The 27668-nt window shown below is 43.4% G+C and overlaps 1 protein-coding gene across 3 annotated transcripts; it reads left to right on the plus strand.

The window, feature by feature from the left end:
- Nucleotides 1-27573, plus strand: rgl2 (ral guanine nucleotide dissociation stimulator-like 2). 3 transcript variants are annotated; one of them, XM_047340791.1, is made up of 20 exons: nucleotides 1-144; nucleotides 2157-2372; nucleotides 10354-10401; nucleotides 10866-10949; nucleotides 11033-11199; nucleotides 12425-12481; nucleotides 13629-13825; nucleotides 15252-15361; nucleotides 15973-16188; nucleotides 17252-17355; nucleotides 18225-18309; nucleotides 20185-20244; nucleotides 21704-21790; nucleotides 21879-21911; nucleotides 22337-22458; nucleotides 22560-22646; nucleotides 23149-23242; nucleotides 23500-23724; nucleotides 23939-24053; nucleotides 25051-27573. In XM_047340791.1, exons 2-20 carry the CDS (start codon nucleotides 2214-2216, stop codon nucleotides 25230-25232), a joined length of 2232 nt encoding a protein of 743 aa, XP_047196747.1. In that variant the 5' UTR covers nucleotides 1-144; nucleotides 2157-2213; the 3' UTR covers nucleotides 25233-27573. The 3 variants fall into 3 exon arrangements, with proteins under 3 accessions (XP_047196747.1, XP_047196746.1, XP_047196748.1); XM_047340790.1 differs by having other exon boundaries at nucleotides 2206-2372; XM_047340792.1 differs by lacking the exons at nucleotides 1-144; nucleotides 2157-2372 and adding an exon at nucleotides 8081-8338.
- The last annotated feature ends 95 nt before the right edge of the window (nucleotides 27574-27668 follow it).

Below are 27668 nucleotides of genomic sequence, written 5' to 3' on the forward strand. Positions count from 1 at the left end.
GGAGAGGAGACTCCCTCGTCGTCGTTGGGTGACGGTGGCACAGATGGGCGCGACGCTCCGCAGCTGAGCCACGGATCCAGCTGCACGGTCCCCGCGCTCCACAGCTGGAAAGGACGCAATCCTGCGAATGACACTTCACCACCAGTGAGTTCCCAGCTTCCGTCATCTCTCTTCCTCTCTTCCTCTCGCCTGCTCCTCTTCTCTGTCGCTCGTTTTGGGTTCATTTCCGAGGCCTGAGCGTCGTCACATGTCACCATCCGTCACCGCATCTGGGCTTTGAAGGGAGTGGGAGAGAGCGTGCGCACAAACTTTTACAGCCCTCCAGGCTTTATTCTCATCCGCTGTGACATGCTATCATTATCAGGACAGAACAGCAGCACCTCCCTATGGCTGTGTGTACTGAGCAGGGAACAGGAGCATGGGGTGTGACTTACTGTAACCTAGTTACAGCTGTGTGTGTGTGTGTGTGTGTGTGTGTGTGTGTGTGTGTGTGTGTGTGTGTGTTCACCTCAGTCAAATGTGGGCTGTTTGCTTTGGTCAGTGAATAGAAGCCATTCAGACCTCTGCATCAGCCGTTGGTCCTGGAATAGAGTGCACAGTGTGTAGGACTTGTTTTCCTCTGCAGGGCTGCATGTTCCTGTCTCCTCTCTCACCCGCAAGCAGGAACACAATGAGCAAACCTACAGCAAACACAGCAATGAGTAAGAGAAAGTAAATGTCGCACTAATGCTCCAGGAGCTTCAGGAGCTCCAGGAGCTTCAGGAGGCCGAAACCAGAGCAGAGTGGAAAGTTGGGAGTGCCGGCACACTTCCACACACCATCACACCTGAGGCGTTTTATATCTCAGCCCTGTTTCATCCGAGGGATGTGAGAGCAGACGGGGGTCCAGGTCATTCTCCCTCAGATTGAAGTGTTGCCAGGCTGCTTGATTGATTCTGTGCGAGTTTAAACTTACAGCAGCCGACAAAGCGTTTCTGCACATTTTGGTCTCAAAGCCAAACCGGTTTCATTCTGGTGCTGCAGGGCAGTGTGAGAGTTAACGTTCGTTCTGTATCAACCGCTCCATCACTCTCCCTCCTACACCTCTCTTCCTGTAACACTGTTTACTAGATGTCTATCTTCATGGCAGCGCAAATGCCAAACGGGGGAAAGGGAAATGGAAGGAGGAGGAGGAGGAGGAGGAGGAGGAGGGGGTGCATGCAATGCAAATCCTGACCTGCTGTGTGGCACAATGAACATGTTAAACAAATCATAACATGTTAACTCATTGTAATGTTTTCCTTTCATTTAGAAAATACCATAAAGTTGTGTTTTCACTGTGTTTGATAAAGTAAAGTTGTGCGACACAATTTGTCCAACACTGATTTCTGTCAGGCTCAGAATATGATTCGATTTATTTTTTTAAAAAGCCCCTCGGATAATAACATTAATGTGGCTATATAGTGTTGATGCATCATTTAGTCAATTCATTAATCAGATGATAAAACTATTTTGACAGTTGATTTATTGTTTGAAATCTAAACTTTCTCTCATTCAAACATCTTGGATGAGAATATTTCACGCTTTTCCCATATTTATTTTGTAGGTATGGACAGGTGGACACCTGAAACCATTTTCGGATGTTTTAACGACAAAATGATCAATCAAGAATATACAATAACTGGAAGGTTAATTGATTCAGAAAATAATCGATAATTACAAAAGTGTTATTATAGTAATCCTAGTCCATATATTTTTACAAATTGGTTTGTAATCTAATCATGAAAATGTCAGTCTTACCTTGTTTTAGATCCTTGTTAATTTAAAAATGTCCATTTAGGCAGTGCATGTTTTTTTCTATAGCGCTTTTCATCAACAGGTCATTTAAAAGTGCTTTATATAAAACATATGGTGAAATAACATCTTGACAAGATGATGTATAAAAGAAATACAGAGTCTTAAAATGGAGTTTGTTTTAGATTCGTGGGAAATGGGGACCAAACGTTGCTTTATTCATATTTTTGCTCTCTATTAATTATCTATCAATAATGTCTGGACTCCAGCATCAGCACCCACAAATAATGATCTATAATAATATGTGTTTCTCTGGTCACAAGCTTTTTTAAATGCTTCATCTTTTTTCACCCAATCACTCAAGTGTTTATTTCCCTGAACAGCTGCTGAAGAGACACTCATTGTTTCCTGTGCTCCTCCCGTCTGTGGCAGCCGGCACCATGCTCCCCCGTAACCTGCGAACAGGTGGTTATGACCTGCCGGGGGTGGAGTCCAGCGACGTGCCTCTCATTGGCTACCGGCCTTTACCGCCTGACCATGGCACCCCGAGCCACCAATCAGGGAGGGGGGGCGGCAGCGATGAACTGGATACTTCCCAAGTGAGTGTTTCTTTCCTTCTGCCTCCATCTTTATTTTCTCTGGCCGGAGCTTCCAGCTGTGGTGGAGCAGAGCGAGCGGACGTTGTCGTATCTCTCACAGCTTTTTGTCTGCGCTGGCAGTTAGTAATGCTATTGTTTTGGATACTGATCATCTGTGTGGTGATGTGATGGAGCTGCAGAGGGAATTGGGAGAACGTTTCATTTGTCGAGGGCCCCCCCGGCCTTCGCAGCTCACAGAATTTAGAGCAGACTCCCTCCATGAAAACCTACGAGCTGCATTCAGCTGCCAGTTTGTTTAATAAACAGCAGATGTGGTCGACTGGTTTTCAGAAAACCCGGAGGGAATAGAGATTGTCTCATTCAGAGAGAGACGGAGATGGTTTGTCTGTTTCCTGCTTTTCCACCACAAACACCCAAACCACTGACGTTTTCAATGAACTGAATAAATTCAACCATTCACATGGAAATTATGTGATTTTGGTGTAAAGATGCAAAACCCAAAAGAAAGTCTCATTACATTTATTGTTTTTCTTTTTCAATATAATAAAATAATAACCTAACATGTCCTCAGGGCACAGACACATGTTGTGGTTACTCGTCATCGCTGATGAAGAAGAAAGTAAACTAGATGCAGAATGACAACAGAAATGGACAATGGATTATTATGGTTGAATTAAAGGACAAGCCAATGTTCCCAGTGTGCAGTGACTCACTCACAGTGACGACAAAGGCCAGTCTTGAGTGTCAGTACATCTCCGAACGTGATAAACTGGATAATTTGCAAATTAAATGAGATTGGATAAAGTTCACACTCTGCAGGGGAGTTTTGTGGTGAGCGAGCTCTCAGCCCAGAAGAAGAAACCTCGTTCAAAAGGAGAATTTGTGAAGGAGCCGAGTTTTCAGTGCAGAGCTGCAAGAACCAGACAAGTCAAATGGCTCCAACATGTCAGTTTGCCCCAAACCAGTACAGAGCAGATTATAGATGTGGGAAAAACACCTGAACAAACATAACAAATACAGTTGTTCTCTGTGCGTGGGATCATCGCCTAGTTTGATACTGTGGAGAAATTGTGGTGCATCTGCATATGGTTAGTTTGCAAAACCCCTTCAAGCATTTTGCAAGAGGTTTCAGTTCATGAAAAGTAAAAAAACAAGTGTCACACGATTTAGAACCAGCGGTTGCTACTGACAACCTAGAGTGTCAATACCGGACCAGGCCGGGTTCGGGTTCAGTCACATTGGTCTAATTGACTTTTTATACTGCATGTGCCTGTAATGAGCACAAATATTGGGTTTAATTTGAATTCAGACCCAAAAAACTAAGCTAACCTGACAAATTTCGGTTAGTTTATCTTTATTTTTTATCTTTTTTGCTCCTATGAGCAGTTCTTCACAAAAAACTTTTACAAACCTGGGAAACAATTAGCATCATCATCACTACAATCTGACGTCAGACACCGAACTAAAGAGAAGCAGCCCTCATTGGTTGGCGTGATGCACGTGTTCAGTAATTCGGTCCGACCCCCCCGAGGTTCCCCTCCCCCCTGAACTGAAGTTGAACTAAAACAGAGGAAGTTGGAAGGTTCATGGTGTAGGTGAATTTCCCACGATCCTTCACCTCTGTTAATGTTTAGTGAGTTGGGGGGGGGGGAGGTTCGTTGGAGCCTTATCGGATCCTTCACCAACAGCTGGGGTGTTTATGTGCAGTTGGTTTACAGCAGTGTTTTCTTCAGCTGTGGACAAGTTTCACTTCTTCTTCCTTGCGCGTGATAAAAAAAACGTCAGAATAGCTGCAAGTGATGACAAGCTGCTGACCGACTGTCCTGCCCCACTCACACATGACCTGCACAGGGGTTTTTCAACCTAACATCAGGGTGTAAGAAACTCCTCTCGGTCTAAAAACAGAAATCGCACTCACTCCCTCAGAATGAGCCGACTTCCTCCGTGGTCATGCCACAAGGCGGCCGCTGGACCTCGCAGTTAATTATCCATGTGGTGGTTAAGCTGGTCGATGCAGCGTACACCTGCTCCCCCCCCCGTAAGCGGTATCCAGTATCACGGCCCGTCTCCGAGGACGCTCTGTCAAGTGGAATCCAATACGACCGCTCGCTCATTCTTTAATGAGGCAAACGTGGTCGTGTGAGCGAGGATGCATGAAGGGACTCGGCTCAAGTGAACAACGAAGGTTTGTGATGGAGGAAACAAAGTGTGTTTTCAGGTTCAGGTTTTCAAAAGTACTTTTACTTTTTTTAAATAACGAGGTTTTGGCAACTTGCCCTGCGTTTCAGGGCCTGTTCGCTTGTTCGGTGGATGGATATGGATTTTAAAACAGTGACTGGACAAATGTAGGTGATGATTTCAAGTCTGAATACTGTAATGTCATGTGCAGCCACAAATCTGGTAGTCCTTCAAACACGTTTTTATTCATTTAACAACAGTTATAGAGTATTATATTCAATCTAGAGAGTTAGAAATACCAGTTGATAGGCTCAATAGACCAGATGAGGCCCAGTAAGTGGACCAGCTGTTGTGAAAAGGCTCCTTCAGTGTTGTATTCACAACATGCAAGTGGAAAGTAGGTCAGTTTGTGGGGGTTGTGACATGTTTTTGAAAATGCTTGAGCCCTTTGACATTTATCTTTATCATGTTCTCTTCTTTGCCAAACGTGAAATGGAAACTCAACAATCATAAATTTGGATAATAAAGCCTCGTCAAGTTTTTATTGTCCGTCTATTAGTTGGTGTGCATTAAAGCGTTTGTCTGTTTGACTTCCTGCGACACAAATACAACCTCTTGTTCCATTTAACCCCGGCTATAGATACACTGCATGACCATGAATACATATATTGTTACCTCGTGGGCTGTGGCTGCTTTGAATCATTCGGGTCGATTAAGGTAAATCTCTGTGAAAAGGCTTCTTGCAACTTTCCGGCAGCAGTTAAAGCTTTTTTATTCTTTTTCAACATGACAGTGTTAAGTTAGAAGTCCGGTCCATAAAGAAAGGCTTTTTCCTAGTTTTGGAGTGGTAGAACTTGACCGACCTGCACAGAAGCCTGACTCAGCTCCACTGGGATGAAGTGGGACGCCAACCACCAGTGTCAGGTTCTGCTGTGTGACAACACTGGAAGAAGTCAACTGTGTTTGTGGCTCATCCGAACAACCATCGCAGAGAGGGGAGGATGCTGCTGCCCCTGTCAGTTGGTTTGTTCCTTGATTTTTCAGCAGAATTATGCAAAAAAACGACAGAACATATTTACATGAAACTAAGAAAGAAAGAAACTTGCTCTTTGGCACCGATCTGAATAAAAGGAGCGGAGTATGCAACAAGAAAAGTAAGAACCGTAGTTGTGTTAAGAATGAGAAAACACAGCTTGAAAGAGAAGCTCAACTCTCGCTCAGGAGCTGCGACTGTCAGATTTTGTATGGACACAGATCCACCAGTGGTGATGTCGGGAAGGCAGGCGGGGGAGCAGGTTGCTGCAGCTATGTGATGATCTAACGAGCGTTTCACACGGAGTCTGCTGATGATTGTTATCACCCAGCATCGGTGGCTGACCTCGCTAATGATGCTGAGGGTGAGTGGGAGCAAATCCCTGCAGCCATGTTCCAACATCTGGTGGAAAACCCTCTCGGAGGAGTGGAGGCTGCTCTGGCTGCATATTAATGTCCATGTTTTCAATTGACATCCTCAACCGACTCAGATGTATGTGCCTTCTCCTGATTGCCCACACACTGGCTGACTGCTCAGCTACTATACCCACTTCACTGCTGTAAATATAGAACCAGAGGAGCAAGGTTAAGTCAGAGTTTGCACATCACAGAGTCAACTATTCCCTATAAACATGCAGAACATCAATAGACTGATGATATCTAACAGAGTAATCACATCCAAGGGAGGATTCCTTCTCCTTTAAGGGGAATAGAGCAGCTTTGACCTGAATGCCACAGAGATTCACTTGAAAGCGAGCAGATAACGGGCACCGGGGGATACATAGATGAAAGCGTGAGAAGAGGAGCAGAGAGAAAGATAGGAAGGAAGGGGTCGGGGGTTGTGAACCACACAAAAAAAATAAAAAACACAATGGTTATCTTTAAATAAAGCTTCAGAAGATGTATTTATGACCCGTTGTTTGGTGCACGGACAGGGTTGTAAATAAGGGCGTCAGTGGTGTGTATTTGTTCAGTCGAAGCTTTTTGGCACAGCGGAAACATGACCACATGGATTTATTTCAGGAAAAAAGTTGGAACAGGTTGTTTTCTGAGACCAGGGGGGTGGGGGGTGGGGGGTGTTCAAGATGGAGACCCAGCTTCCTGTTGGCTGTTCTGGTGCCCTTCTGTAGCTGACGTCGTGGTTCAGGTGGAGGGGTTGACTCAGCCTCGACTTGTGATGGAAGGAGAGGGGAAGAAAAATAACTTCGCAACACGACAGCATGTCCTGCTTCCTGTGTTTGTCTCCACTTATTGTGTACTTCCTGCTTCTCGGTTGGGTGGGTGGGTGGGTGGGTGGTTGGGGAACTTTTAAGAAAGCGCAGAGCTCGGGGCCCCGAGAGAAGAGCTCGCAAAGAACATAAACAAAACCAACAGGGCTTTTTTTGCGAAAAGAAAATCACATGAGCTCCACAAACAAGAGCCACAGAGTCCTGCTTTATGAATAATAACTCGCCGCTGTGGCCTATAATCATGATCCTTATCCAGCAGCCTCTGAGGCGGCTGAACTGCAAATTACATGTGCTTTGAAAAATGTCTGCACAGAAGAGGCCGGTTGTTTCTGTGACCCAGATTCAGTCTGGTTTCACAGGGAAAAGTCAATTGACGCTCCACTAACTGTGCTTTTTATCTCAAGTGTCCCAATAAACCAGCTCTGCTCTCTGGAATAAGGAAAACAGAGCAAAGGGATAGTTTCCTTTGTGTGTGATCGGCCCGGACATGTTGCTCTATGTCTCCTAAAACTTTGCTGAGAAGCACAACAATCAAAATAAGGTGGTAATGATAAATTGTGTGTTTGCAGCCGGTTCTACTCTCGAGTGGCCAAAAATACAAAATACTGCTTTAAACAATTTTGTTTACAGCCGGGGGGTGTTTGTTCGCTGACTAATGAGGAAACTACTCTCCACACACACACATCCTCAAAAAGTCAACACGTCTTCGCTCTGATGTCATTAAACAGACACAGGCTGTCTGAACAATCATTACTTCTTGTTATAAGACGACAGGAATCTTAAGCACGCGGCCATGCGACTGAAATCGAAATGGAAAATATGAGGAAGTGTATCCGGCTTCCACCTGTCCTCAGACTGAGGCCTTCTCGGCTAACTGTCGCTTTGCTTAGTGCTGCATTAAACAGGATACTCGGCCAAACTGGTTTATCTGCATGGGAAGGTCGTCCACCCGGCCAATGAGAGCAGGAGAGCAGAGAGGGGAGTTTGAAAGAGAAGGGGTATTGTTCTGGAAATAGCTGCAGGGCCTTTGTCTGTCAGTGTGTGTGTGTGTGTGTCTGTGTGCAGGCAAGAGCCCCTACATCCATCTACTGATGACGGCCTTTATTTTTGTCTTTCAATGAGGATTTCATTATTAAGGCCTGTATGGGCTACTGTGAAGAAAAGTGACTCCCTGAAAAGGAGTGTTGTCCTATCAACACCAGCATATCCCTGTCTTTGTGTGTGTGTGTGTGTGTGTGTGTATAATGGGTGTGCCAAGGTGATGCAGGCTCGGGGGGGCCGGACTTAGCTCCTGCTTCAGGTGTGTCTTTGTGACACAGAGCCATAAAGTGTGAAGAGGGAGACGTTAAAGACATAAACGCACAGATCCAGGACGACTGTTAGTGGAAGAAGAGGTGAAGAAAGAACCAAACCAAAAGGAGAGAACGACAAATGAGAGAAAATGGGGAAAGTGAAAATGCCATGTCTAGCTTTATCCTGAAGTTTTCCAGGAAGCTCAGGGTCCTGTCTGGACTTGCAGAGCGAAAGGTAACTATTTTGTTTTTGAATTTGTCTTTCCGTGTGTGCGTGAGGTTATTTTATGGAAAAGATGGAATTGCCGGCTCACAGAAAACAGCAGAGTTTGCACAGGTAGCTAGTTTAACAGGTTTGATGCACAGGCTGTATCCTATAGTCAGTGCAGTGCAGGATCCTTTGTGAATGCCAGGAGCTGCTGCTGCTGCTGCTTGGAGTTGACCTTCGATCAAGCCAAGTCAGGGTAATTTGAAAGAGGCTAATAGAGGCTAACATGTGCTTATTACAGCTAATTACAGCCCAGGTTGGACGGGGAGAATATAGCAGACCACAGGCCACAGCGGCCACAGCTCACTTTATTCTCATGGCTCATGCTGCGACCCACCATTTGCATATGAGAGAGCTCACAAGTCAGTGCATGCAAAATGAATGAAAGGCAGATCATTAGTTTGTTGTTGGGTTTCAGTGTGTGTCTGTGTCTGTGTGTGTGTGTTCCCAAGGTGTTGCTCGTGTGTTTTTGCAGCTCTAACCTGTTGACTCACGACGAGTGTGCGAGAGATTTCACCAGACTCTCGGGATGACTCCACTCCGCCGTGTGCGGCTCATGCATTATTAATCATGGAAAGAAAAGTCACGGCTAAATGGCGTCAGCGTCGGGTGATCGCTGTTTGTAGCTCAATGCAGAAACCCGTGAACTGGATGTAAACAAAAAAATGGCTGCCCCACCCACGATAAGTCACGGCACAGGAATGAAAACAAGTGTCATCCTCAAGATTCTGTTTACGGCAACTTTACTGTAGGAACTAACCTTAGACGCCTAAATATGGATATCAATGTTTTGTTGTTTTGTTTGTAAACGATATTACACAAAAACAACGAAAGGATTTCCACGAAGCTTGGCAGGATGTGATGTGTGTCTGGGAATTTTTTAATTAACACAGACAAGTGCAGGATCTTAAACTATTTAGGGGACTGATATCTATGAGTGTGAAATTCGGTGCAACTTGATTGAATTCAAAAAGGGACTGATGGGCCTCGGTGGAGGTTTGGGTTCTGCTGAGTGTCAGTGTGTGCTGGTATCAGGTGGGAAGTGCTACTGTGATACGGTTTTTACACCCAAATTAGTACATGCAGGTAAACTCACTAAAATGGCGATTGATGTCCTTCACATCACTGAGAGTGAGCTGTGCAGACTCATTCACAGGTCGGTGCTCACGTGTCTGAGCGTCCCCCCTGTGAGACACTTCAGTTGGGAAGTGTGTGTTTTTAAAATACTTATTTTGAGGCTGCAACAGTGAGTCCAAGGTTTCTGGTTCAGCAGCACTGTCATGGGCAGGGGACAGGGATGTTTACAGTGTTTGTTCGTCCCTGAATGACAGAATTTAGTTCGTCCACCACGGTCGTCATGTTTATATCAATGCTGAACGGATCTGGAGTGGATGACGAGAGTTGTCCAGCCTGTGGATGAACTGTTGCATCTTTTACTCTTTCACACTAATGACAAAGGCCAAATGTTCGTGGGTTTGTTTGTGTCCTGTGTTAAAGGGGCTCACATTGTTGTTTTCTCTTCTGATCCCTGTTAAAGTGCCATGAATCATCTGCTGCTGTGTGTAACTCTACTTTGTTGTGTGTCGATATGTAGTTAATGATAACACTTTGCACAAATGCTGCCAAGGAAAATGCTTGTACTTTTTTTAGTAAAAGTAAAAAAAAGTTGTCGTTAAACAACAAAACTAGTTATTAAATAAGAACAATAACAATAAGTAGAATGTGAGTGCAGCTGAAACATTAAAATCCTGAGCACGTTGCTTTAGCTTGCAAAGGCAGTAAATGTGTGTGCTGAGTATTTATTAGAATATTTTGAACCTACTAAGCCCCAAAGAATGATGATATTGTATCTTGTACTCGACACATTTATTTATTTCCTGTTTATCTCTGACTATCAACTCAACTGCCTGTTATTAACAACCTTAAGGGGACTATGGTCTTTTGAAGTTTGTCATTAATGTTTGTCTGCGTCTCTTCCTCAGGCAGAGCCCTCACCGATGAAGACGACCTGGTACTGTCCTCTCGACCTGGTGAGTCTGACTCTGGAACACGCACGAGACACTGAGCCTGTTAGAGCCAACATGCAATGTATGAAACAATAAAAATCCGTTCATTAAAGTATTCAGAGTCATATATAAGCCAAGCCACACACTTGAACGGCAATAAATATGTTGTGAAAAAGAAATTGGCTAAAATCTTCACTGCAGATAAACCAGGTAGGATGAAAACGTTTTTTAATTTCCTTCTGCACCATTGACCGTTCATAAAAAGTTCTGCACACAGCGTCCAGTACACAAATGATAAAAAGTGAATATAATAGTGAATAAAAGTAAACATATTGTGGAACAGTTTGAGGAGGACTCACTAATGAGGAGGAAGAGTTCTGACATATCTCCAGATGATTAACACAGAAGAGAACAGAACATGACAAATGGGCAGGATTACAATGAGCACTGCACTGGTTACTGGTAACAGTGTCCTGGTTTCTCTGCAGTCCACTGTGTTGGAGGAAGAGGAGGATGGAGTCATCTACACCGTGGTGGTCAAGCAGCAGCATGTCGGCCCCACCAGTCCAGTGGTAAGACCTGCAGTCGGTGACAGATCGGACAAAATCCTCACACCAGCACAAACATCAACTTCCTGTCTTTTTCCTTCCTCCAGTCACGGGTGTCTCGCTCCCAGTGTGTGAAAGCAGGAACAGAGGAGAAGCTGGTGCTCCACCTCCTCCACTCCTTCTCTTTGGGAGACTCGTCCTTCATCACCATCTTCCTCTCCACCTATCGCTCCTTCACCTCCACGGAGAGAGTGCTGGACATCCTCAGTGACAGGTACCAAAGGCTTTCTCCTCTTATCGGCACGGGGTTTGGGGTTTTTGTCGGGTAAGGGGATTTTGTTTCTCCGGGAGGGATTTAAAGGGGACATGTTCCAGATATGCTCCCACACAGGCAGGGGTACAAACCGTCTGCTCATGCACAAAGTGAAACCATCTCCTGCAGAAGTGAACTCTCTCGCTGGCAAATCCATTCTTATACGAGCAAAGTTGAAAGTACAACTGGATTATAGCCAACGGGTGATGGCACTTACTGGTTTATTTGCAGGTTTCGAGATGAAGTAAAACCATTTTAAACCGTGTGCCTGACGCAGCAAACATTTTTCTCCACCATTAAACTAACAGCAGGGGATTTGAAGGGGCCTTTAATGCAGGTGGTCCACGTGCTTACATCATCAAAATTGACCCTAAAGAGCTGCAGCAATAAAATAAAAGAATAAAATAATAAAAATATAGAGAATGTGTACATAATATACACTCATTACTACAGATGGAAATGTTACTTGCAGAGAAACTTACTTGACTAAAGTGCAGTGGAACAGGATGACTGCACGAGGATATAAACTGTATTTGTACTTTTTGTATACTGAGATACTGAAAAATATGTACACATGTAAATACACGTATACATATATGCATGTGTGGACGTTATAAGTATATAGGCAGGTATGATGTACAAATATACGATACAATTGGAGTCTGCAAAACTGATTAATCAGTGTACACAAGATAAACAGGTTTTAGTTTAACATTGAAATATCTCTTGTCCAATAACAGCAGCTTCTAGATTAATGGCGTCATTAGATTTAGACACTTCTTCAAATCGCAGGAAGCATCTGTGTGGTCATTTAAAAGAGCTGTAGCTGAGCGTTTTTCTCAGCAGCACAACTCAGCAAAAAGAAGAAGCTCTTGGTTCTTTTATAAAGTCCTTATTGAATAATGGAGTTATGTGTATCAAACACCTGTTTGGAAAGTTTTGTGAAAGACGCAACACAAAAGAGAATCAGTTCCGTGCACTTAACTTCCTGGCAACAAGCTCAGGGAGCATTAGGACGCCACCTTTGCTAAAAAGCATCTTTAGAGAAACAAGCCATAAATACATTCATGGCAAAGCAGGAGAAATATTTATGACCCGACGCAGCAGGAGCACAAATCTGAAGCCGGCTGATACTTTGAAGCTTTTGTGTTTTCTGCTGCTCTAACTTTTTCTTTTCTGCTCACAGATTGGAGAATCCACCAGGGGACAGCGAGAGGAGCCACATGAGACAGGCTTTCAACAAGTGAGCTTTTCAAAATGCTATTTAAAATCAAAGTGGAGCTTTTAGACTGTTTCTGTGTATTGAGTGTGGATCTGTGAGGCAGAGCTGCGTCCTCTAAAGTCTGTTGTGCTTCCTGCTGCTGGTTTGGGGGAAATGTTATTATTATAAAGGCAGCTTTCATTTTTTATTATTTCAAATAGTAATGAAAATGTTCCCTGTTAATAAAATGCTCTGGATTGTGAGAGGAAGTGCTGAGACGGGAGATCATTCTCTGTACGAGCTAATTGAGCTAATGACTCTTCACTCATTAATACAAAACAAATATTTCAATGCAGCTTCGAACAAGAGAAAGAAGGTTAAAGAAATGTGAAACCATATCAATAATACGTTTCTCTAACATTCACAAGTGTTTCATGCACAGAAATTTTAATCTACCGTAAAATCTAACTTTAGTTGAACAGCACCTTTCATACAAGTTCGTGCAGTTCAACAATTGACTGATTCAATATATTTTAAAAGCTATAATAGCAGTTTAAAAAAAAGGATAAAATATATAATTGAAAATAAAAGGTGATAAATAATATAAACAAACAAGTAATTGAATAAAATTTACAACACAGATGCTGTAAAATTAACTTAATTCACAGATAAAGTGATCAGACTTGTTATGGAGTGAAGAAGAAGAAGTTAAACCCCAGTGTTGTCAACAAGTAGTGAATCAAGTCCGACCAATCACTTAATGTAGTTAAATGTGATCTAATGCTCGGTCAGTCTCTTTTCATTACAAGATATTATCTCACTAATATCATTTCTCATGTGCAGATGCTGCACTTTGTTCCAGGCCGACTTTCTGATTCGACTTTCTTATTGTGTCTTGTAAAAGCAGGCGCTCTGTCATCTTCTGCTAAAGGAAAACAATCTTGATCCTCGGCTTCCTCTGAATTATGGACCCATCTCTAAGCTGCTTTTCTTGTCTGAGCCCCTTGACAACGTGATTTCTTGGCAACTTTTTTAGACGTCTTGGAAAAATATCAATAAACTCCATCGATTCCCATCTGCAACAGTTTGTTTATCTGCGTCCGAAACAGACACAGGTCCTTTAAAATCACCTCCCTCCATCAAAATGAAGAATTGCTCACCTCTGGTGTTTCTCCCTCCGTCCTCTCAGGGCGGTGTGCACTGTGTTCAGAACATGGCTGACGGAGTTTCCTGAGGACTTCAAGAGTTTGAAGGAGCCCTCTCGTCTGCTGCGTCTGGCTCCCCTGCTCCCTCAGGACTCCTCCTCTGCGGCCGACCTCCGCGCTTGCCTCCTCAGGATCGCAGAGGAGCTCAGCGAGAAAGCCCTGCTCCCCGACACCCACAGAGGTCGGTATTTTAACTGGGATGGAAATGACAGCGTTAAGGCCTCGATGGACGAGGTTTACATGTAGAAATATACTTGTTTTATCACTTCATCTGCTAGGAAATCCAAAACTGTGGGTCTATTCATGTTTAATGTTCAATCCACTAGCTCAAATGGAAAAACAAACCTCCATGGTCTCCAGAGGATGAACCAATAACTGTTTTTCTAGTATCACAATGACCAGGTCAAAGGTTTTCTCTTATCTAGTGAAAGACACACATCCTTGGTTCCCAGACAATTAGTCATGATGATGACGGTGATCGCCATTATCTTGCAAAAGAGATCTGAGAGAAACTGCTGCACCTACAGGACATTTTAGTAAATTTAAGTATGAGTCCTTTAATATTTTGCCTCAGGAACCATCAATGAATGGACTCAGGGTTCCCAATTGATTATTTTAACTGGGATTAGTTTGTAATGGTTTCTGAAAAGGGAGAAAATATACAATATGATGCCAAACTGTCCCCTTAAATGTAATCAACCTGCAGCAAATCACAAATAATAACGACCTTATAAAATTATAGAGAAACACAACAGTTTCCTCAATGAGCAGCACTTTGGCTAATGGAGAGAACACCCCCTTCATTAACTGGAAGAAACCTCCAGAACCAGACTCAATGTGGGCGGCCATCTGCCCCGACCAGAGAAAAATAAGACATCACTTCCCTTAATGTCTGATTTTGTTCATCAAGATCCATTTATTTTTCCCTGGGGAGGAAAACGGTCCTTATAGCACAGCACCGACACATCCCCCGACTCAGAACACAGCTTTCACACAAACAGACAGACAGGGGGTGAAAACAGAACTAAACACTCACTCAAACATGGTCAATTTTACTGCTAAAGTAAGAAAGTTCCACTTAAACATCACATCTGTTCACTAACAGACCAGCAAACAAGGCAAAGTTACATCTTTCATGGACACACTCTGAGGGGTGAGGCCTCGGTCATGTGTCCGGCCTGCAGGCCTCTGTTCAGGGGGCGGGACTCAGGTGAGCTGACTTCCTGTATAGATTCTGTAGGTGGAGCCTCAGGAAGCAGCAGGTGAGGGAGGGAGGAGCAACAGGAAGCCGGAGGTGAGGGAGGGAGGAGCAACAGGAAGCAGCAGGTGAGGGAGGGAGGAGCAACAGGAAGCAGCAGGTGAGGGAGGGAGAGGCAACAGGAAGCAGGAGGTGAGGGAGGGAGGAGCAACAGGAAGCAGGAGGTGAGGAGGGAGGGGCAACAGGAAGCAGGAGGTGAGGGAGGGAGGAGCAACAGGAAGCAGCAGGTGAGGGAGGGAGGAGCAACAGGAAGCAGGAGGCGGTTTTCTATAGCCTACAAACTAAAGTACGGATGTGTTGTAGAATCTGTGACGAACTGTTTTTAAGTGAACAGCTTCACTTCTTGCAGATCAGAGCGGTTTCCCCAGCTCTCCTCCTGACGCCTCGAAGTTTGAACCCACCAGCATCCTGGGATTTCCTGCCCCGCTCATCGCTGAGCAGCTCACCAGGACCGAGTCGGTGAGTTCACCGATTTGTTTTTTAAAGTGGCCCAAAGAAAAATATTGATAATTGACGGTAAAATGTACAATTCACAACTCGCTTTTTGAAATGATTTTGGTTTATTCTGAAAAGTTACAGAAAATAATGTGTTTGCATCCAACTGCCTGCACTTGCGTTTAAGATAGTGTAATAATAATAAACTTTATTTATATAGCACCTTTCAAAACAGAGTTACAAGTTAAAAATGGAAAGATTGAAGGCAAACAGTAGAAAACAGTTAAAAGCTATTTGAAGATCCCACAGCTTTCGAGCACAGATAACGAAAAACAAATGTTAAAAATGAGAAAAGAGTAAAAACAAGCTAAAATAAAACAATATAAAATGATTTTAAATTGACAGTGAGATCGAAACAAGGAAAAAACACACCTCTGTGTCTGTAAGAGAGATTTAAAAGAGGAGAAGGAGTTTGATCTTCACTCAGGACCTCAGGTTACAACCGGGCACGTGTGGTGTCAAAAGGTCTGAACTGAGCTCGGGTGAAGTTCCAGAACGGGCCTCAAAAGTTTGCAATAAAATCTTGAAATCAATCGAAAGCCAGAGACAGAAGCTAAACTGCCGTCCCTTCCCAGGAGCTGTTTGTCCGTCTGGTGCCGTACCACTGCCTCGGCTCGCTGTGGTCTCAGAGGGACAAGAAGGGGAGGGAGGGCGTCTGCTGGTCCGTCCGGGCCACGGTGCGGCAGTTCAACAAGTTGGCCAACGCCGTTTTAGCGTCGTGCCTCTGCGCGACGATGCTGCGCAGCCAGCAGAGAGCGCGGCTGCTGGAGAAATGGATCAGCGTGGCAGAGGTGAGTGGAACAAAAAAACCCCACAAGGTCACAGAAGTGATGCCATAAACATGCATTTGTACAGTGTGGGAATGAAACATGGGGCTTGGTCTGAATTAAAAAAGTGTCAGTCGGGGGTTTCAAGTCTTCCAAAGCGCTCCACTGTGCATTTTCCTACAATAAACCCACTTAATCCCCGAAACCATAATCCTATTCCCGGCTCTGACTGTGCACACAGCTTCACAAAGTCACAGTCTGCTTGGCTTCTGCTGCGACTCCACTTGTAATTTCACTTTAATAAAGAGCTGAAAGCAAAAACAAATTAACGACGATTTTTGATTTATGCTTCTTTTCGTGTCTCGGCAGCAGTAAACAAAATCGTGCTCCGTTCGAGGGCATCTGGAAGTTTTGATTTTTGAAGATAGAACGAGAAATTATTGAAAATCAGCAGTTTCCTTTGAAGCTGGATGTGCACACACCGTCTCCTACGCCTTCAGGAGAATGTGCCCTGCACGAACACCGGTAATGTGCTGAGTCAGAACAATCTGACCTGGAGGCGAACAGCTAGACTGTAAATCTGCTTAAGAAACCACAGCTTCGTACGAGAGGAAATGTGGATTAACTGAGTGTTTGGGTTCCTGCGCTCGAATAATCAGCTTCTTTTAAAATACCGAGCAGTGACAGGTTAGGCTCCCGTCCTCGGAGGGTTTTTATTCCTTCTCAGAGCTTCTCTCTCTGTGAACGCTGCTTCAGCCACTAATTCCTTTATGAAGCTGTTGTTTGTCATCACGTGCACATAAAACACGCGCTCACACAGAATCCAGTTTCCTCTTTGGCAAAGCGAGATATTATTGGTCTGCTGCCAAAACACCAAATACGCCTCTGGTATCCTTTGAAAAAAAAAAACTCTTTAGCTGTATATGTATTATTCAGCACATGAGGCCGATGCTGTAATTTAATACTCGCCAGAACTCAACCCCACAGGTGTTCTCACTTACATTGTGTGTATTCATCTGTGTGTGTGTGTGTGTGTGTGTGTGTGTGTGTGTGTGTGTGTGTGTGTGTGTGTGTGTGTATTCAACAGGAGTGCCGAGGCAGAAAGAACTTCTCCTCGCTGTACGCCATCGTGTCCGCTCTGCAGAGTAACCCCATCCACCGGCTGAGGAAGACGTGGCAGGACACCGACAGGTCCGTGGATGAACTCGGTCTTTTCATACGGACAGAAAATACATTTTAATTGTTTCAAAGCAGAAACCTCGTGAAAATTACAATTACAAAAGAGAGGGATGGTAAATAAAACCCCAAGTTAAACACAATAACTAAAAAAAGACACAAATATTAAGAAATAACATGAACTAATACGTCCCAAATATACACTGTATTTTTAAACATTTTTATGTAGGCTTGTCATACATTTGATATATTAAATGATAAACACTAATAATAATAATAATAATATGCAGTTGCACCTTTCATAACAAAGTAAGTGCTTTACAGTAAAAGTTGCAGTTCGAACGTTATGGACGCAGTAAATTCAGCAGCTCTTTCTTTTGTCTCAGGTTTTGTTTTATCTGTTTATCAGAAAAACGATATTTTACACAGTAAACAGTTTGTTTCAAATGGTGAAATAAATGTTTGTGAATGTTAATCTGGACCTGAAACAGAATTAAGCAAAACTAATACAAGTTGACCTATACATCCTTGAAGGAAGATAAATATACATTATAATAATTCTTAGATGCTTTGAAAAAAATAAGATTAGAATACATATTTTAACAGAGCTGTTTACTGTAAATGTCGCGTGTGGTCAGGACCAGGAAAGTTTCTGTATAACATCGTTACAGGAAACTGGTGTCGCCCTCGAGACTCTTTCACCGAACAACTTTCAACCTCGTAAAGACGTGAATGTTTCTTTCCTTTAACTTAAATGAGAACATGTCTCTTCAGTGATGTCGTCCTCACAACATAAAGCCCAAGAAGACTCATGTTGCACTTTGACGAAATATAATGACATATGAATGTGCGCTTGCTGTAAATAAACTGTGTCTCCTTTTCAGGGAGGTGGTGAGGAGATACGAGGAACTGTCGGAAATATTCTCCGAGAAGGACAACTACTCCCAGAGTCGAGAGCTCCTGAAGGAGGTGGGTTTACTGGAAATATGTTCTGTACCCTTTTTAAAACTGTGTGAAGTAAGAAGGGCCGTCGGGCTCTGACTGGTTTCACTTTTACTTTACTTTACTTCACTATTTTTAAAATAACTTTGAAGTGAGAGGTTCACGCCTGGATGATGTTTGTTATAGATATTGTGTCATTTGACCGCTTGTGTTGCTTCATGATAAAAACATGACTGTTGGCCTGAGGGCTGGAGAAAAGGTTTCTAAGCATAGGCTGTAAATACAAATGACACATCTCTAATTCTTATTCTTGTCCTATATTCTAAAATTATGGTATCAAGTAAATAATTAAAAACTAACTTAGAGGAAGAATTTACATTTACATCAGTGTGATAAGAACAACCTAAACATCTTTAAAATGTGATTCTACGAAGCAGGCGGGGCTCCACATGGCAACCAGCCCCCAGCAGGAGGTCGAGATGTTTCAGCTTCACTTCAGGGGACATGTCATGTCATCCATCTTTGTATAAAGTCTGCTACTGGGTCCGACACTTCTAGGTTTCCAGCCGTCGAGCCTCAAACTTCAGTACAGAAAAAAAAAAAAACTCATTGACTTTGACTAATATCTCACATCCCGGTGACGAGCGGCTCGTGATCTGAAGCGGCAGTGTGAGACATTCATTGACGCCGCCCGGTCCACGTCTGCGGCTCCGCACACTGTCGAGCTTCATCCTCGGCTGAAAACAACATTCACTGTGGGAGATTTAAAGACTTTCTTTAAAGACCGGAAAACCAGTTTAATCTGGTTGAGTAGTAACTGCCCTTATTCTGTCAACACTTTCCCTTCAGTGTGATGAGCCCATCTGAAGAAGTGCATTATATTTAGTTTACACTGTCAGTGAGTCGGGGAGGGGGGGAGGGGGATTGGCAGGATTAGCTGTGTTTTGATTTGCTGTAATGGTGCCGAGCGAGCATCAATACCTTTGCATTAGCTCTGATTTCTACCCATACGATGCCCCCGAAGGAATTCAACCAAACACTTGCTTTCAACTCGACAGCGTCTCTCGCTCGTCTTTGATGCCAAGAAAACACCATCGCCTTCTGTTTGCCCTTTGATTTTTTTTCTTCTTCTGCACAACCACCCGCTTCCCCTTCATCTCAGGGCCTGTGTTCATGATGAGTGACGAGCAGACAGGGTGCGAGATGAATGATTCTAATAAAAAGTTAGAGGAGAAGAAATGATTCACCGCTCTCTGTCATCCGAGCGTTTGACAGTGTAATAACACTTTATTATAGCGTGGTTATGACAGACTGTCTTCTCGGCTAATGTCGAGTTGCTGTGACAGATCTGCAGACTGAGCAGTGTTGAAGCACCATTATTAATGCTATAAAAATTAATCATAAAGTTATTCATGCTCAGAGTACTGGCCCTGACAGAATTGGGTTTTTTCATAGACATATTGGTATCAGCTTTTATGTTTTACAGACTGAACAATGCAGAGAAGTTGTGCAATTGTGTTTTATTTCATGAAAAAATATCTTTATTTTTTAATTCAAGTTCTATATATTTGGTTGTATTTGTTTTTTCTTTGTTTTTTTATATTTTTTAAATCAAGTTTATGGTTAAACTTTAAAATATCAAAACTCAGCTGCGCATTTATTTGTCATAAGGGTACCTATATATATATATATATTTATACTGTATATATATTAATATGTATATAGCCCCCAAAAATCCATATTGTTTAAATTCTTCTTAAACGCTGGTATCAGTGATAAAATGGAAGATCTCCAGAACAGCTATGAAATGGATATTGTCGTGTTATCGTGTTTTAAACTGCTGTTTTTCAAAGTAAAGAATGAACTTTGACCTGCAGACGTTCTCTTGCTCTTGTTTCGCAGGAGGGAACCTCAAAGTTTGCCAACACGGACAACAGGCTGAACAACAGACATTTTAATAAGGTGAGCGGAGAGGAAATGAAAAACACAATCCAGGTCGAGCTTCCAGGGAGGCCGGCTTGTTTGTGGAAGGTCGCAGGGTCAAAGATAATTAACTTCCTTCACAACTTGAAAACCAAAGACTCCTGTAGATAGTTGGAATAGTACACGTCTCTTGAACAGGCTCCTTTTGGCCACAGTTTAACATTTGTGAATTATTCCGAGCGCCGTGTCGGATGGTTTTCAATCAGCCTGATATTTCAGATGATGTCACAGAGGAGCATCTTTAAACGACCCCAGTGTTTGTCACTGAGGCAAAAACCTTAAGATCTTCAAACACACGAAAAGATCAATTTCCATGAAGTGAGCCGCTCGTGTTTGGTGTGAATACCAAACATTTTCGCCTGAAGGATTGTTCACCCCCACAGGCCTTTGTGGGAGACTTTGGGATATTTGGAAATGATGTAAGAGGCTGTAAAAGTTAGGGGACAAAGATATAGTGTAATGTCTTTAGAGAGAGGATCTGTATTTTTATGGCTCATAAAGGGGCGGACGTGAGTTTTATTGTGTATATTTCATGCTCTGCTGTGCAAAGTTGACGTATATAGTAGTATATAGTATGACGCTAACCTGCAAGTAGTTTTAAGTTTTTTTGATTCAGAAAATGAACAATACTGTAATTTTGGGGCTGATGGCATCATTGATTTTCTGATATTGATACAACACCTGATATTCTTTACATTATATTTATATATATATATATATACACTGTAGGTTGGAAGATTTCGGTCCATTCGAAGTGGAGATGATACATTTTGCTCTCTTTATTGAGTAGTAGATGTTTTTTTATTAAAGGTCGAGTTTGAAGCCTAAATTTCTGTGACTGGTGCTGATGGAGTAAAAAAACTAAAACACTTTTAAGAGGAATTTGGTACCAAGCATCTTTTCTCTTTGTTTGAGATGAATGTATATTTGTATTTTCCCAATTTCAAATTTCTCCCAAGCATCTTTTTCTGCAGTTTGTTCTGTGAAAAAAAGTTAAGCCCATATTGGTCCTCATACACATCTGTGATAGGACGATAACGGCTGATAAAACCTTCCAGCTGATTTACCATCTGGTCTCTAGTTAAATTCGCATTAATAAAAAGCTGTATTGCTTTGCTCTTAGATTAATAATGGATTACATCCTTAAACCACTTGAAAATAGTGTTTTCCTACAAAATTCAAACATCGATACTGATGTAACGTCTGCTGAGCGCAGCGGGATCACTGGTCTGATGGAGGGTTGTGAGAGGGATGGACCAGCATGCAGCTGCAGAGTGGAACACAGAGCTGCTGCCGGCTGTGTGTGTGTGAGCCACAGTTTGAAAACAGCTGCAGGAGCTGCTCTGAAATCCCTCGCTGTCAAATCTCTTTTTACGACGTGGACAGAAATCTCTGGGGAACTGACGAAACCCTTTTCTTTGTTGTTGCTCTCACACAGTCCACCGCCCAGGGCACCGTGCCCTACCTGGGCATCTTCCTCACAGACCTCACCATGCTGGACACCGCGGTCAAAGACAGGCTCGACGTAAGTTTGTCTCGTCTCTATCGGACAAACCCTGGAAGTTACTCTGTCTTTTACAGTCAAACTTAATATCCTGTCACTTCCTTTGCAGAACGGCTACATCAACTTTGACAAAAGGAGAAGGGTGAGTGTTGCGAAACGTGTTACGCTGAAATATAAAGGTCAGAAGTTTAATACACGATCTATTCTCATGCTCTTAAAATGAACAGTGCTGAAAACTTAGCTGATGCTTTGATAATGAACAGTTTTCAACAAGTGAAGCAGCCAAAATAAGCTTCTGGGTATAAAAGGAGTTTGACAGGAGGAATGGAAGCACCCTGATAAAAACCTCGTGACCCTGAGAAAATAGGAGCCACAGTAAGAAGAGATAGACGAGGGATGGTTTTACAGTGAGAGCATATCAGAGCGAGCAGAGGTAACAGAGTATCCGAGGGAGGAGATGATGAAGTGGAAGGTGCTGTGAAGTGAAAACAGTTTCACAGTTATACTAGACCACTTAACGTGTGGGTGGTGTTTTATTTTTTATTATGAAACTTTTTGTATTTGCAGGAATTTGAGGTTTTGGCTCAAATCCGCCTCCTGCAGTCTTCCTGCAAAAACTGTGTGTTCAGCACGGACGAGTCCTTCATGCACTGGTATCACAGTGTCCCCACACTAAACGAGGAGGAGTGGTAAACATACACCAGGGGCATGCACTCACTCTTATTGCTCTCGTTGAAATGAATACATTGGTTGGAAGATACCTATCGTTAATTCTGACGATCTCTATCAGTTACAGACTGTCCAATGAAATCGAAGCACCCGGCGAGCCGAGCCCTCGCGGCCCCACTCCGACAGTCATCATCACACAGTGTCCAGAGTAAGAACCTGCTCTCACACACACACACTGACACACAGAGTGGATAGAAGAAATGACATTAAAGGGGCCTTAAGTTCATAAGATACAGCTGGATTTTGGTTGTTTGGTAATCGTCATAATAAGTATAGGCACATATTTAATTTACTGTACATGTCATAAGGAGTTTGAAAACAGTTATAACTAGATGTGCACTCTGAAAATATCTGATTGCACTAAAAACTTTCCCGTACTTTCCCCTACTGCATTGCATCATGGGAATTATGACGGTGTTTTGGTGCTTGATTTGTTTTACTACATCAGGACACATCAACATTCTGCGGGATCGATATTGACTTTTCTTTTTTTAATGTCCCTAACAAGTCCCACACATTTCAATTCAAGCAGAATTCCAAACCACAAAAAACACATTTCTGAATTAGCGCTTGAATTATTGGTTGATTAATTAGTAAATCATTATTTCCAGCCTTAATTTGACTGTTTGTGACTTTCCTGTTGTCGACAGCCTGAGCAGCTCGCGGACGAGTCTGGCGGGCGACAGCGACAGCCTCTTTGACTTCCCCTCGCCCGTCAATAACCTGCTATCAAAACTCACAAAGGTAAAATTGTTTATGTAACATGAGAAGTGGAACGACGGCAATTTGAAAGATAAACAGAGAGTTAATTGCCCCAATGCAAATATCCATGTAGGCTCAGGGTCAGTTTCTCCGCTGCTTCCGTCTATTTTACTCAGAAACCAATAGGAAGTGTTTTAATTAATGCAGAAGCGAGCAGCGGTGTAATCAACATGTAAACCTGCCCAGTCGTTAGTCTCCAGAAACAATCATCACCAAAGCCCTGTTTTGTTCTGTTGCAGCACATGAGATCTCCATCTGTGTCCTGTCTGGATGTGGAAACGTCCCCTTCCACCGCCGAGTCCACCCCCGACACCCTGACTCCATCCACGCCCACAAAGTCCCACCGCCGATCGGCCTCCTGCGGCAACAACCCCCCCAACAACGTGCAAGGGTCCGGGCCAGACATGCGGATCATCAGGATAGGGATGGACCTGCACGATGGAAACATGTACCGAAGCATTCTGGTAGGAGCTCAGGTTGTTTGGTTCTGATTGACAGCAGCGGCCGTGACACTGTTAACACGACACGTCCCAAATTATCTGTGACACGCTGCACTTATCAGCGAGGATCCCGTAATGATAGTGATCAGAATCGGACCTTGGGGATAAGACGCAGGATGTCGTTAGTGCAAATCAAGCCGTCCTAGAGTCACTGTTGTTTATCTCTCCCCCCCCTCAGGTTACGAGCAACGACAAGACCCCCACTGTGGTTAGCTCTGCCTTAGAGAAGCACAATCAGGACCCCAAACAGACGTCCAAGTACGAGCTGATCCAGCTCCTGCCCGACGCAAAAGGTAAAGATGTACAACATTTCCACTGTGGCAAAATATAAACAGAGCACTGTTAGAAACTCATGTTGGAAAAGTAGGTTGTGTTTCTAGACCAGTTATTTGTTGTTTTTTAGTGAAGCACCGGCTTTAGCAGCCATGTGGAGAGAAAATCATCACCTTCGCAAACGAGGGGACGATTTCCAAGGTGGAGTGGGTCGTCCACTCACCAGAAAGTCGGTAGTTTGAACCCTGGCTCCTCCAGTTTGCAAGTTTCTTCTTGTTTCCCTGTCATCCTTGGAGCGAGACACTATGAGCCCTCGATCTCGGAGCCCATCAGCTATTGTCTGACCATGAATTAGCCTCTGGGGACAATGACTAATATGTTGGGGCTTCCGGTGTAGACAGAAGATGTCCGAGCCAAGACCTGCAACGCGAGACACAACAATGGAGCTGAAGTCGAGACACAACATCGACATCGATGTTTCTTGTAGGTGTTTTAGGTCCAGACGACATTTTTCTCTAATCTCTATTAACAGCCATCTCCATACGAATGCAGATAAGAGAAGTCGATAGCCGCTGCAGTTCAGTCAATTCCTTTCAGCTCTTTATTTCTCCACAGGGACGATTTACCTGCAGGCAACCAAAACCTGCTGAAGCATGATGGGTAAAAATAGAAACTTGAGCCCCAAATTCACCCATTCATATATGTAACTTGTACTGTAGGAAGGAGGAGAGTGTCTCTGTTTTCACCTTTCAGGACGTGACACGATGGTGCTTTGTTTCTAGTTTGGAGCCAATCATGGTCTAATTTAGTGAATACCAGACATTTTGTGTATTTATACGAAAGTAACAGTAGAGAAAAGACAAGAAACATGTATAAAAGTACATGCAACAAGGTTCCCCTCCAACACATGATCCACAACGTCTCTACCACCACAACCCACCTTGCATTGTCACTTCTTGAGTACCGATGGTATCAGAAGCTCTATTGAATTGTGTGTGTGTTTATTTCTTGATGCAGAACTGGTCATCCCCGCCACAGGAAACGTCTTCTACGCCATGACATCATCCAGCGTCGACTTCCTGTTGAGGAGGAAAGGCGGGAACACTCCTCTTGGCTCGCATCCGATCAGCACCGAGACGAGCGCCACGTTTCCTCGAATCAAGGCCAAGGGGAGGAGGCTGGTCAGGACTCTGTTTTGACGTCAGATCTTTGTCCACGGTGAACTTTTCACTTGTCGCCCCCTGATAAACACACGGGGGGGGGGGGTGGATCTCTCAATAACGTGGCCTTCTCTGTGCAAACACAAAAAGCTACACATGCCTTTATCCCATGCTCCTCGGACGCCTCTTCTACCAAAGCACAGAGACCAAGTTCCTCAGACATTTCCGAGCCGCCTGCTGCTCGTCTGTCGAGTCTTTCTTCTTTCCAAACATTATGCATTGCTGATTCACATCCAGAGGAAGAGCGGCGGAGGCCTTTAAGTGAGTGCTCTTGGTGCTGGCTCTGGACTCCCAGTCAGGTAGCACTTAAAGCATTTTTTTCTTCTTTGCTCATTCCAACTCAATGAATAAGATCTATTCTAATTAACACCAAGAAATCCCTGGTTGTTGTCTGCCTCCGCTGTGAGGGATGCTTCCCAACGTTAGAGGAAGAGTTAATTGGTCTTCCTGCGATCACCCATGAGGCCGTCGAAGGATTTAAGACTGTTTTATTTGGGGAGGAAAAATTATAATGAAATCCTAACACGCAGAACTCGTCAGATCTGGTTCTGGGAAGCAGCACGAATACAGGAAGACGCACGAATGGAAAACAGATGTAATGTTAATGCATCTCTGTAGCAAAGCACTGGAGGTTGTCATAGGAGACACACATATATATGTTTTGTATATATTTATATATTTTGTACGTCTGTGTGATGTCGACGTTGTGTTTACACTGGCAAGAAGCTCGATATGTCCAAAAACTGTCAAGTCACCAATTCATCAAGGAATCTGTTATTTAAACTGGTCAGCAAATCAACACAGTGAGTGATTGAGCAGATATTGATTTCAGCTTCAAACTTAAAGCAGCATCGACCTCTGTTTTTCTATAACACTGATTATTTGACTATTGATATTGTGAAGCTCGAAGCTTTTCAAGACTTTCTGTCAGAATTCACAGGTTGTGTCCGAAATCCCTCACTGATCACTACGTAGTGAGTCCGCCATTTTGTAGTGGTGTCCGAATGTTTTTTATACCCTATTTGGTGCACTCATTGTTTCCCACAATGCATTGTGAAACGTAGAGCACGTTTCACAATGCATGATGGCAATATGCATTGCGCTGGTGGTGGAGAGACGGAAATTGTCGTATAAATGTAAATAGAACCAGAGCAGCACAGCACAAAGTGTGGGAAAGAAATTTATATCTACATTTAAAGAGTATAATTTAATGGGGTTTTTTTTACCTTTAAGTATTAATACTAAGTGTAAAATAAAGGTTTAAAATTTACTGTGATATTTTCCACCAGCCGATGTTGTTGTACGTCATAATCCCGCGACAACGGCGAGATTATCTGCGCCAAGTAGTGTCCGAAAGTAGGGAATAGTGAATGAGTGGGTGATTTCAGACACAACCATAGACTCTACACAAAGATGGCCGACATGACAACTCCCCAAAAGTGAAGCCAAAAGCTGTCTCTGTGTCGAAGTCTCCTTCAAATGCGGCAGTGACTGTAACACAGATATTTTGGCTCCGTTTGTGGATAGTGGGAGGAAGTGGAGACACGTCGTCCATCTTCACATTCAGTCTATGCTACGAGACCAAACAAGAGCTAAAAGAAGTTCGGTATAAGTGTTGGCAGCTGTTAGCCAAAACAAATTTAAAGGCAATAAGATGATACATTGATTATTTTTGGTATATTTCTGCCCCTTAGTGGCCAAACATTTAATGGCTGTTACTGCAGCCTAGAAACAACTCGCAGCTCTTTCAAACTTAGTGGCTTCGCTTCCCTGTTGAGGACAATGAGGGAAATAAAACTAAAAGAAACCACCGGTTAAACGTTTCGACAGAGCTGAAGCTTGAATTTGATTCACGCAGATTTCCCAGCAGCTCAGCAGGATCCATCTTTACTCCTGTTTACGTGCAGCACAACGCCTCAGCTCTTCTTTCATGTTGTGAGTCAACTTCAGAGCAGGTTTATAACACTCAACCTCAAACTTTGACACAAGTCTTGTGACCTCTGGTTGTCGCGCTCCCCTGCTCGGTGCCGGTGACGCCTGTTGTACATCGGCCGAGGCACTAGCACGGCTGGACCAGGGAGAGGATTCTGGGTAATAATAATGGATGACGTGTGCTAGCGTTAATGCTACGCTACTGATTGTTTTCTGTGCCTTCCTCCACAAGGGTGCTCACCTTTCCCCATGTTTGCATTAGAATGTACGCAGCACATGCGGCGGACACGCAGTCGCCTCCAGTGCTGCGTCGTCTCACATCAAAGCTATTTATGCACTACATACAGGATGTCCTATTTTTGTGGTAATAAATTTACTTTTATATGAATTAATTGCTTTGGACTGATTTTGCTGTGACACATTCCAAGGTTCAATAGAGACGTATTTTTCAGCGCTGCGGAGCGTCACATTAAAAGAATTCAA

Source organism: Hippoglossus stenolepis, chromosome 8 (genome assembly GCF_022539355.2).
Source record: "Hippoglossus stenolepis isolate QCI-W04-F060 chromosome 8, HSTE1.2, whole genome shotgun sequence".
NCBI lineage: Eukaryota > Metazoa > Chordata > Actinopteri > Pleuronectiformes > Pleuronectidae > Hippoglossus > Hippoglossus stenolepis.

Bases quoted from the DNA above. Each gene is read 5' to 3' on its own strand.
- rgl2 (XM_047340791.1), top strand. From the start codon at position 2,214: ATGCTCCCCCGTAACCTGCGAACAGGTGGTTATGACCTGCCGGGGGTG. The intron at 13,826-15,251 runs GTCGGTATTTTA...CACTTCTTGCAG, and splicing joins GCTCCCCGACACCCACAGAG to ATCAGAGCGGTTTCCCCAGC. The intron at 18,310-20,184 runs GTGGGTTTACTG...CTTGTTTCGCAG, and splicing joins GTCGAGAGCTCCTGAAGGAG to GAGGGAACCTCAAAGTTTGC.